This window comes from Heptranchias perlo, chromosome 28 (genome assembly GCF_035084215.1).
Source record: "Heptranchias perlo isolate sHepPer1 chromosome 28, sHepPer1.hap1, whole genome shotgun sequence".
NCBI lineage: Eukaryota > Metazoa > Chordata > Chondrichthyes > Hexanchiformes > Hexanchidae > Heptranchias > Heptranchias perlo.
The window spans coordinates 34,195,765-34,208,091 of record NC_090352.1 but is presented as its reverse complement, the minus strand read 5'-3'; the positions used below and the strand labels follow the sequence as shown (position 1 = coordinate 34,208,091).

The following is a 12,327-nucleotide window of genomic DNA, read 5'->3' as shown; positions in this document are numbered from 1 at the left end:
GCCCATGGACCGTTCCCCAACCAAAAGTCATCACTTTCAGGATAGAAGAAGAGTAAATTGTTGGGAAATTAAGTTTTACCCATTATGCTTCATATATTAACATTGAAGATCGTATGATACATTGCAGTTACTGGGTTAGTATCAGCCTTGACAGGTCAAATTTCAATCAATGAAAAGTAAATTTAAAACAGATATGTTGGAATAATTTTTTTTACTGAAAAGGTGAGAATCATCAGAAATAATGCCCCAGATAGGGTAAGAGTGCCATTGACAATAGGAGAATTCAAAATACAGTTGGATGGTAGGTTGGGATATTTAGAGTATTAGAAAGATGAGCTTTGGTGGGCCAAATGTCTTTCCATCATCCTTAATTTTTCTTTTGATAAAGTAAGTGGTATGGGGGTGACTTGATCCCAATTTTCCTTTCCTGTGGGAATCTGCTGTGAGTGTTCTTTTTCTGCACTGTTTTTGATCAACATACGTGGACATCGATTGGACAACATAACTGCTCCACATCCACTGCGCATCCATAAATCATGTTGTTAGATGAAAACCAACACTTGGTTGAATGTTAGTGGGTCAATACCTCAGTGCATTATGTCTCTGGTCTGCTGGGCAATGGAGTGATAGTAAGTGGGTTTGCTCTCATGATTTCCTACATGATGGGTGTGACTAGTGGTAGGTCACCTGCCTGTGCCTTTGGCTGGTAAATGGTGCATAGGGTGGAGAACAGTCAATAAAATGCCCTATTACAAAGGATTCTACTGATCCAATAGGTAAATGCATCGCCTGGTCTGCTACTAACCTACACATATCAGGAAGGTGCCAGGTTCAATTCACAGTCTGTCCTGTCTCAGCATATCTCAGTGGGAGAAGTGGTTGGGGTGCTACAGTTGGTTTCGTTGGCCTTGGGTTGAGGGAGGAAGGAGTGTGGGGGGGATGGGGGGGAGAGAAATCAGCCAGGGCTCTCACTTCAGATCATTGTCCAGTGACCCATGGACATTGGGTGAGTACAGGATCAGTTGGGGCCGTGCAGCCTACCAACCTGTGTGGCAAAGGAGGAGATTGCGGGGGCTCTAACACATATATTCAGAACCTCTCTGGCCACAGGGGATGTGCCAGAGGACTGGAGAACCGCTAATGTAGTACCATTATTCAAGAAGGGGAGTAGGGAAAAACCGGGGAACTACAGGCCAGTGAGCCTAACATCAGTGGTAGGAAAATTATTGGAAAAAATTCTGAAGGACAAAATTAGTCTCCACTTGGAGAAGCAAGGATTAATCAGGGATAGTCAACATGGCTTTGTCAAGGGAAGATCATGTCTGACTAATTTGATTGAATTTTTTGAGGGGGTGACTAGGCGTGTGGATGAGGGTAACGCAGTGGATGTGGTATACATGGATTTCAGTAAGGCCTTCGATAAAGTCCCCCACAGGACACTGGTCAAGAAGGTACGAGCCCATGGAATCCAGGGTGCCTTGGCACTTTGGATACAAAACTGGCTTAGTGGCAGAAGGCAGAGGGTGATGGTCGAAGGTTGTTTTTGTGACTGGAAGCCTGTGGCCAGTGGGGTACCACAGGGATCGGTGCTGGGTCCCTTGCTGTTTGTGGTCTACATTAATGACTTGGATATGAATGTAAAAGGCATGATCAGTAAGTTCGCTGATGATACAAAAATTGGTAGGGTGGTAAATAGCGAGGAGGATAGCCTCAGTCTGCAGGACGATATAGATGGGTTGGTCAGATGGGCGGAACAGTGGCAAATGGAATTTAACCCGGAAAAGTGCGAGGTGATGCACTTTGGAGGGACTAACAAGGCAAGGGAATACACAATGAATGGGAGGACCCTAGGCAAGACAGAGGGTCAGAGGGATCTTGGTGTGCAAGTTCACAGATCCCTGAAGGCGGCGGAACAGGTAGATAAGGTGGTAAAGAAGGCATATGGGATACTTGCCTTTATTAGCCGAGGCATAGAATATAAGAGCAAGGAGGTTATGATGGAGCTGTATAAAACACTGGTTAGGCCACAGCTGGAGTACTGTGTGCAGTTCTGGTCGCCACACTACAGGAAGGATGTGATCGCTTTGGAGAGGGTGCAGAGGAGATTCACCAGGATGTTACCAGGGCTGGAGCACTTCAGCTATGAAGAGAGACTGGGAAGATTGGGTTTGAGGGGGGACATGATTGAGGTGTACAAAATTATGAGGGGCACAGATTGGATGGATACTAAGGAGCTTTTTCCCTTCGTTGAGGGTTCTATAACAAGGGGACATAGATTCAAGGTAAAAGGCGGGAGGTTTAGAGGGGATTTGAGAATGAACTTTTTCACCCAGAGGGTGGTTGGAATCTGGAACTCACTGCCTGAAAGGGTTGTGGAGGCAGGAACCCTCACAACATTCAAGAAGCATTTGGATGAGCACTTGAAATGTCATAGCATACAAGGCTACGGACCAAATGCTGGAATATGGGATTAGAGTAGACAGGGCTTGATGGCCGGTGCGGACACGATGGGCCGAAGGGCCTCTATCCGTGCTGTATAACTCTATGACTCTAACCTACCAACAGTCACTGCTAAGTCTCAATGCAGGAGGAATGGCTACCTGACAGAGATACCAGAGTGCGCCTGATCCCTATGGAAACTACCCCAGCAAGAGATCAACACCTTCAGGAGGGGAGAGCAGAAAACAAGAGTGGATTTTAAAAAAAAGAAAGGAATAATGAATGTCAAAGAGAGTGAGCGAGAAAGGGGGTTTTGTGACCACTTGCAGACGACATAATTATGAATCAAGACATTGGTAGTTTTCAATTATAAGTTAGTTACCCAATGACAACAACAGACAACCATAATTTCAATGTACCATTGGTACAATGTAGTGTATGTAATTGTATATGTCTTACCCATGCAATGTACAAAAGTGGAGATCATGGGCTGCACTGAGATTTCCACAGATCCAGATAATTATGATACACAGAGCCAAAACACCTCATAAATTGTCTGTAGTGGTGGTGGTTGCGGGGGAGGGGGGGTGATTTGGCAAAGATTCCCAGCAACATGTTAATGATTATTGAAAGCATATGACAGGAGCAATTTCTCTCAAATTTTATTAATTGTAATCTTCTTGCCTGTTATGAGTTACTTTTCTGCATCTGTCATGACCTCAGGATATCCCAAAACGCTTTACAGCCAAATAAATACGACGTGTAATTAAGTAGTATGATATCATTTAAGATGACACAAAAAGTGACATGAAAAACCTTTTTTATATTAAAAACAATATTTTTCATGGTTTTGTACCAGGAAGGAAAGAGGGCAGGAAATTAATCAGTTGCATTTAGCACAGAATTGCTACCTTTGTCACTAAGGAAACAGAATAACGCCCATGTATCCATGTGTGTCCTCTTGGCATTGCAAACAAAGGAGGCGATGACATTTTGGTGACGGTGACACATTTTGATGTGAATTGTGTCATTCTGGTCAAACGAGTGAACATTTAGAAAGTCATGAGCTAATCAGGAACAGTCAGCGTGGATTTGAAAAAGTTCCTGGTTAGCTTGATTGACTTAATTGAAATTTGTAAGGAAGCCACAGTGTGTAGTCAAAGGGAATGAGATGGATGTTATATTTATGTACTAGAGGGTAACGCAAAAGAAAGAAAGAAAGACTTGCATTTATATAACACCTTTCACGATCTCAGGACATCTCAAAGCGCTTTACAGCCAATTAAGTACTTTTGAAGCGTAGTTATTGTTGTAATGTAGACACGCAGCAGCCAATTTATGGTCCCAACAGCAATGAGATAATGACCAGATAGTCTGTTTTAGGTATTGGTTAAGGGATAAATTTTGGCCAGGGCATCAAGAGAACTCCCCTGCTCTTCTTTGAATAGTGCCATGTGATCTTTTACATCCACCTGAGAGGACAGATGGGTTCACGGTTTAACGTTCCAATCGAAAGACGGTTTGATGGTCCAGCTCTCCATCTGAAGTGCCAGCCTAGATTAGGTGCTCAAGTCTCTGAGTGTGGAACTTGAACCCGTGACCTTCTGATTCAGAGGTGAGAGTGCTACCTCTGGGTCAAAGCTGACACCTTGATATGAAAATTAAGGTACAATGTATTAAAAGTAATGTAGCTCCATTGATAGAGAGATGGTTATTAGGGGACAGAAAACAAAGAGTAGGGATAAATGGAATTGTTTTGAATTTGCAGGATGTGGATAGTCGTATGTTCCAGGGATCTGGGGATCTTTTGATTTGCATTTGTAAAAATGATTCGGAGATAGGCACGAGGAATTATACCAAATAATAATACCAAGTTAGGGGAGAGGCACAGCAATCTATGAGGAAGAATGCAGCAGGTTGCAGGAGGATTTAGATAGGTTAAGGTGTGGGCAAGCAGGTGGTGAATGCAGTTGAATGCAGAGAAATGTGAAATACAGTAGTACATTTTGGGAAAAAGAAGTGAAATGAAGTATACCCTAAACCGGAGAGTCGAGTCCATATATTCACCAGCCTCTGTGTAATGTAGTTATATCTAAACTCTCTTGACCTTCCTCACTTGGGTTTAAATCTCGTGCCCCCTTACTGTGGGGCTTGTCATTATATTAAATGTATTATTACAATAAATTTTAAAAGGAAACACTTGATTACGGGATTTGCAGCACATTTTTTTTATTTAACCATTACTAAAGGAAACCACGTGGTGGCAGTATAGGTTAAGTTTCAATTCCTATTGATGTCTGAAACGCTCCCTGATGAGACACTTCACTAGGTTTGGGGTAGGCTATGCATCTTAATACAATTAGTGACGGATGATATCCAGCTGGCTACTGATCATTTCTACCTTAATGATTTATCTATTACCTTTTAGCTTCAATTCTAGAAACTGTCCAAAAGCTTCCCACAAACCAGCATTGTCCTTATTTTTGCTCCCTTTCCCCTCCAGAATCCCAGGTTTTCATTGAGTTATCTAATCTCAGCTGGGGTGGAGGTAGAGGTGATACATTTGGTCCCCGTAACCCTGGGCCAGGGAGGGGAAAATGAGCCTGGATTCCTACTCCCGATAACTATGTAGTAACTCCTACTGCAAAGTGTGAGGAAGATCAGGTTCAGCTGTGATTCCGCTTACAGTCAAATAGCCCGTTGATATTAACTGACTGCCTTACAAATAAAGAATGGATGCTTAAGTAAGCTACTGGAGGAGTGTCACACTCAACCTGAATCAACATCTTTAGGAGAGGAGGTGGGGAGGAAACTTACTCATATTAATAATGGATATTTTTCTAATTATCTGTATTATTGAGTTTTCAATATAAACAATGACATTGTATAGAAAGAACCAGCTATATATTTTTTTTATTCGTTCATGGGATGTGGGCGTCGCTGGCAAGGCCGGCATTTATTGCCCATCCCTAATTGCCCTCGAGAAGGTGGTGGTGAGCCGCCTTCTTGAACCGCTGCAAGGATAAAGTTTATGGGGTAACTACAGCAGAATAACTATTTGCATTTTGCTTCCCTCTTGGCTACAAGGAAGAATTTCCAACAACGTTCACCTGAGGAAGGAGGAAGCCTCCGAAAGCTTGTGAATTTAAAATAAAATTGCTGGACTATAACTTGGTGTTGTAAAATTGTTTACAATTTACAAGGAAGAAGACATTGTTATTAGCAATAGATCAGGCTATTACCATAATTGTTCATCTCAGTGTCTTCTCCAACAAGTTGACCCGATCCCTTTAAGACAGTCTAGAATGTAGGTATTAAATATGACTACCTATATGCCCTCTGTAGGGTGGTGTTCTTGTCCAAATTAGATGGGCACAGTCTTCAATGAAATCTTTTGTGTGAAAATGTATGTTGCATTGAATCACGCACAAATGTCCTCCCCCCCCCCCCAAGCAAATGAACTGGAAGCGAAATAGTTATAAGAGGATATAGGGTGAACTCCTGCCTATTTGATTTATGGCTTATCTTTGGCAGCCTCAGACCATTGTTTCCTGACCCTCTGCCTTCTGGTCTCTTCTCTCCTGTTGTCTTGGTAACGGACAAACCCTTCCCTTCCAAGCTGCAATAGCAAAAATGATGGGCGGTATTGTTATTGATGAGCTGTTCTTTACAAAGTAAAGATAAAATAATGTATTTTTTTAAAGCTGTATTCCATAAATGAGGCTTAAAAAGGCTTCTGAACCAATTTTTTTTGTGTGCGTGCATTTTTTTTGTTTTTTTCACTGCCTCAGCTATTTTTATTCTTTTATTGCCTTCATTCCTTTACTAAGGTGCTACATATGTATTATCCACCAATTTATACTCTTACCTACTTTTCAAGAAACCTGTTTGGCCATTCAATCATTAGCATTTCTCTGTGACAGGGTTCTTGACTCCAACTTGAGTGTTAGCTGTGGCTCAGTGGGTAGCTGTCTGCTTTACCTCTGTTTCCCTGTTCCTCCCCTGTACTCTTTAATATTTTTCTTCAACGTCTTGACATTTCCATTGCGGTTGTTGGGGTGGGGGCCGTAGTAGGAAAAGAACACTTAACACATTTGTCTGAAATTCCTCTCTTCGCTAGTTAAAGGCTCCACTAAATTAGCGCAGAGAGGAATTTCATATTAATATGTTTAATCATCCACATGCTCTTGCCCCACAACATAATTGGATGTGTTTAGCAAAGAGCAGATTCTATGACATAGGAGCCTCGCCCGACGGTAGAGCATGAGAAATTTAGGTGTGATTTTTTCCCACCTCAAGACACTTCACAGGAGCGATTATCAAACAAAATTTGTCAACAAACAAAATAAGGAGATATTAGGACAGGTGACCAAAAGCTTGGTCAAAGAGGCAGGTTTTAAGGGGCGTCTTAAAGGAGGAGAGAGAGGCAGTGAGGTTTAGGGGATTCGAGAGCTTGGTGCCTAGGCAGCTTAAGGCACAGCCGCCAATAGTGGAGCGATGAAAAGCAAGGATGAGCAAGAGACCAGAATTGGAGGAGCGCAGAGATTTCAAAGGGTTGTAGGGCTGGAGGAAGTTACAGAGATAGGGAGGGGCGAGGCCATGGAGGGATTTGAACACGAGGATGTGAATTTGAAAATTGAGGCGCTGCTGGCCCGGGAGCCAAATAGGTCAGCGAGCATCGGGGTGATAGGTGAATGGGAATTGGTGGGAAGTTACATCTGAAATCACACCCAAAATCACGTCCATTTTGCTGATGTCTATTTACATCCAAATTTCCTGCAATCTCATTAGCGCAGGCCAGAACATAAAGATGCATGCGAACTGGAAATCAGTGTAAACAATCGGTGCCCGAGGAAAATGCTGAATTCACACCACATTTTTCTTCTTTAGGTATGAAATTTAAAGTTTCAAACCAACTATCATTCATCCACTCTAGGCACAGCATGGTTAGGAAAATGCAATCATGGAAGCTTTTCAATTTTTAATGTGGCTTACACTGTTGCCATAAAAATGCATTCAAAGAAACACAAATTACAGAGCAGGTCTCACTGAGGATATATATTTCTCAAATCACAATAAAACATCAGAAAAATTACTTTGTTTCCTGCTGCTCCTAAAATTCTGGGCTTAGCTCTTTGCTTGTTTTGAACCAGCGTAATTACAGGAAATTCTCCTGTATGGCTCTTTAGCCTGGGAGCGGAGCCATTATATGGAGCTGAGGTGCAGGGATCGACAGATGGGTGTAAAAGATCAGGGAAATTCAGGTGTAGTGTAATTAATTGCATAACACACCCGCGCCCGGGTTTAGTTGATCTTTTACACCTGGGGTATTGGCTTTGCTCCCTGGTTACGTGCAACTCTGGGAGCAAAGACGCAGGAAATTTCACCCCTTCTAGCGGGACAGACTGGTAAAACAGACCCTCAAATTGCCTCCCATAAAAGAAAAAAATCCTTCTCACCACCTCCTCCTCATTTATGCTTCTGGTTGAAGTCCTAAATTTATGCTGCCTCCTTAGTTAGAAACGCGTTTACAATGTTCCCTCTTATATTACCCGCTAATCTTTTCTCATACACTCTCTTTGCTTCATCTTATTTCCTTTTTCTGTTCTCCTTTGCTCTTTGTGTATTCTGCTCGATTCTCTTCTGTACTACGATTCTGACATTTATGATCGAATCATAGAATGGTAGAACACAGAAGGAGGCCATTCAGCCCATCGTGTCTATGCTGGCTCTTTGAAAAAGCAATCCAAATAGTCCCACTCCCCTGCCCTTTCCTCGTAGCCCTGTACATTTTTACCCCTTCAAGTATTTATTCAATCATAATCCTAGTTCTCATTTTTAAAAAAAAAGTCTGCACAAGACCCACTTTTTTTGAAGGGGAAAAAAAAGTTTTATTTATTGCAGAAGGAGAGATTTGCTGGTGGCACCAATAGGAGTGCTAGAGCTTCGTCTTGCCCTGTCCAATACGGTGGGATCGGAGTCTGTGGACACAGGGAGAGACAGTGAGAGGAGAGGAAACATTAGAGAATCGAGCAAGAATCTAAGGGAAATAATATTTCTTGTGACTTACTTGCATTCAAACCTACAGAAGTTTTTTTTTTCCTTCGCCCCCCCCCCTCCCTCTCTCTCTCTTTTCTCTTGTTGCTGTTGCAAAGATGTCTGAGGTGGTTTGCGAGCTGCTGGGGGAGCGGCTGATGGACCGCGAGCAGGCGGAGGTGGAGAGCTCTCCGCTGGGCTCCGACGGCCGGCTACTCGCCCTCTACTTCGGCTGCAGCTGGAGCGCCTCGTGCAAGCAGTTCAACGCGGCGCTCGGCGACTTCTACAGCCGCTTCAAGCAAGGGGAGAACGGCGACAAGCTGGAGGTGGTGTTCATCAGCTCCGAGGAGGAGCACAAGCCGTGGCAGGAGTTCGTCGGCCAGATGCCCTGGCTGGTGCTGCCTTTCCAGGACAAGGAGAGGAAGGTAACTGAGGGCAGAAGGGAGGGGAGACAATATTGCACACCGTGGATATAATGTTGCACACCGTGTTATACACCGCGGATACAATATTGCACACCATGGACACAGTATTATACACCATGATATTGCACAACGGGGATACATTACACACCGTGTATACAATGTTGTAACACCTTGGAATTGCACACGCTGGATACAGTATTGCACACCGTGGATGCAATATTACACAGCTTGGATACATTGTTAAAAAGTAACAACTTTTCCAAATCAAAATTTTTGCTCCACAAACTTCTAATCTGCTGTATAAATCCTCCCCTTCTCTGCATTTGCACTCACAATCTCGGGCCCTTGCCCCTAATTGTTACAACAATTCCTGTTGTAAATGCTACATATTTTCTTTTAATTAGTTCGAAGCCATCTATTTATTTACATGAATATAGATTTGTCTTGTCTTTTTTTTTAAAAAAAACCTTGTTGCTGAAATAAGAGGATTTTCTAGGGGAATAAGGTTTGAGGGGAATCTTAAGATTGCGAAATTTAAGTGTGATGAATGGATGAGGAATTCACATCATGGCAGTGGTTTAGTGTCAGGGTGCAATGAATCAGGTCAGATAAAGCTAAGCATAACCATAGTGTAAATGGAGTTCTGAATAAGCTCCCACCTCATTTTTCTGGTACTTTTTGCTCAGATGAGTTTGGTTAAATGCTCACTGCCTGAAAGGGTGGTGGGAGTAGATTCAATAGTAACTTTCAAAGATTAATTGGATATATACTTGAAAAGGAAAATTTTGCAGGACTATAGGGTAAGAGTGAATAAGAGGGACTAATTGGATAGCTCTGTTAAAGAGCCAGCACAGGTACGATGGGCCGAATGGCCTCCTGTGTTGTAACATTCTAAGACTGCTAACCCTTTGCTGGCAGGATATATCCCTCAATTTTTTTTTATTTAAATAAAAATAGATTTAGATTTCAAAGTTTTGCTGATCTAAAAATAGTTTTTTTTGCTTTTCTCTGCACCCTTTTCACTTCCGCTGTATCTATTTATAAGTATGAAAACCGCAGAATGTTTTTTTTGGGTGTAGATTAGCTGGGATGACCCAGATACGAGGCTTGCATGGACCTCCTTTTTATTAATTAGAGAGGCCTTGTCGCAAAGTTTTTTGTTGTATGGGGAGCCTGAGTTCTCGGAATAACCAAACACAACTTGGCTGTGCTGGTGAGTTCTCATTGCAGCTGAGTGCATGTCTGTATTAAGTGCGATATTAAAATTTTATGATGTGATATTAGAAGAAAAGAGTCTAGCAGCAGATAAGATCGCAGAGTTTTTCCACCGCCCCCCTGTTGCAAAACATTTGACTGTTTATAGGTCCCGTTAAAGCTGTTCTTCTTTATAACGTGACCTGATCCAGTAAATCACGTCAGCTTCCTTATTTGCATACATAGTATTTTTTGAGCGGTTAAAATGGGCATCTTAAATTTCCTGTAAAGTTTGAACCTGTCAGGAGTCTGCATCTTCTCACTGCCATGGCTCCCCTTTCTTCTTGACCTCTTAAAGTTTGCAATCCCTCAAATGTTTTAGTAAGAAGGAGACTATTGTATTGAGGTGCCTATAGGCTGCTCCTATATATAGGACACACCGTAAAGTTGAGCCTTCCTCTATGATGACAATATTAACTCAAGTATAAAATGCACCCTGCCTCCAAACTTTTTTTTTTGCTTTTGTTTTTAAGTATGAAAAGCGGTGCATTGGAATTTGTCCCGTTTTCTTTGCACGCCGGATACTCGGTGCGCAGAAGTTACACTTATCAATTTATCTGTGCCATTCCTGGTGTCAGCCTGAGGTCATTCCATTGTATAAAGGGGCGGTGGTTGTTATTAGTGGTACAATGTTGGCCTCCGCCTCGGAGGAGGTGGCCTGGTGGCTGTGCTGGGTTTGAACAGCAATTGCAATGTAACATCTCCTTTATGTACGGGGCTATAGGACAGGATTTGCTGACTGAGACGATACATAGGGCTGCTTTCTGGGTCCGGCAAACTGAAAAACGAGGCCAGTAGCCAAGTGGGATTAAGAAGATTATGTGAGAAATCAAAGGAAATAATCACTAATTGTCCACTAGTTGATGCTTAGACGGTGGGATAGAAATTCTCCCAGCCTCTTCATCCTATTCACTCTATGATAATTTTATCTTTTTTCAATGATTTGCTTATTTATTTTTCTCAGGCTATCTTTTTTATTTGATCGCAAATCCTCAGGTAGCCCTTATTTTGTGGTTTAGCTTGTCAGTGCCTCTAGCCCTGGTGTAGTAGATCGACAGTTCAACTCCATCAGTGTTTAGTATTGATTTTTCAGATAGCCTTAAATCTGCTCCCTTTCTAGTTTCTTTTAAAAAAAATAAAGTGTTTAGAAAGAAAGAAGGGGGGAGGAATATTTGCACTTATATAATGCCTTTCACATCCTCAAGACGTTACAAAGCACTTCAGTCAACCAATAAGTTCTGTAGGCAAACACAGCAGCCGCATACTGCAAAGAGATAAATGATCAGGTACTCTGTTTTTGATTGAGGGCAGAATGTTGGTCAGAGCACCAGGAAAACTCCCTGCTCTTCTTCGATCTTTTACGTCGACCTGAGTGGGCAGACAGGGCCTTGAAAGATGGCACCTTTGGCAATGAAGCACTCTCCCAGTGCTGCATTGGAGAAGGAAATGCTTGCATTTATATAGCCTCTTTCAAAACCTCAGGATATCCCAAAGCGCTTTACAGCCAATGTCATTCCATTAAGTGTAGTCACTATCGTAATATAGGAAACACGGCAGCCAATTTGCACACAGCAAGGTTCCACAAAGAACAATGTGATAATTGCCAGATAATCTGTTTTAGTGATGTTGGTTGAGGGCTAAATATTGGTCAGGACACCAGGGAGATCTCCTGTGCTCATCTTCAAAATAGTGCCCTGGTATCTGAGAGGGCAGATGGGGCCTCGGTTTAATGTCTCATTTGAAAAACAGCACTTCTGACAGTGCAGCACTCCCTCAGTACTGCACTGGAATATCAGCCTAGATTTTGTGCTCAAGTCTCTAGAGTGGGGCTTGAATTCACAACCTTCTAGGTTCAGAGGTGAGAGTGCTACCCACTGAGCCACAGCTGGAGTGACAGGCTGGGTTATGTGCCCAAGCCCTGGAGTGGGGCTTGAACCCACAACCTTCTGACACAAGGGCAAGCCTTCCAGCACTGAGTCAGGCTGATACTTGGTGTGTTTGTCTATCTTCTGCCCACCGATAAGCTGCACTATGGAGATGGGAGCAAACAATTTCATTGAGGTTCACGTTGGGAAAGAAGTTGCATCCGTAGGTCGGTGGCTGAAACCTTTTGTTCCAGTTGTGACCTGTCTATTGTACCAGGGGCTGCATTATTCAGTATATGGAATAACCA

At 42.7% G+C, this 12,327-nt stretch overlaps 1 protein-coding gene across 1 annotated transcript in view; it reads left to right on the top strand.

Moving 5' to 3' along the window:
- The first annotated feature begins 8,395 nt into the window (after nt 1-8,395).
- Nucleotides 8,396-12,327, top strand: part of nxn (nucleoredoxin) — a 157,105-nt gene continuing 153,173 nt past the window's right edge. The window contains exon 1 of the mRNA XM_068008430.1: nt 8,396-8,900. Within this exon, the coding sequence (XP_067864531.1) occupies nt 8,595-8,900 (306 nt within the window). The 5' untranslated portion in view covers nt 8,396-8,594. The remainder of the gene's footprint in view (nt 8,901-12,327) is intronic.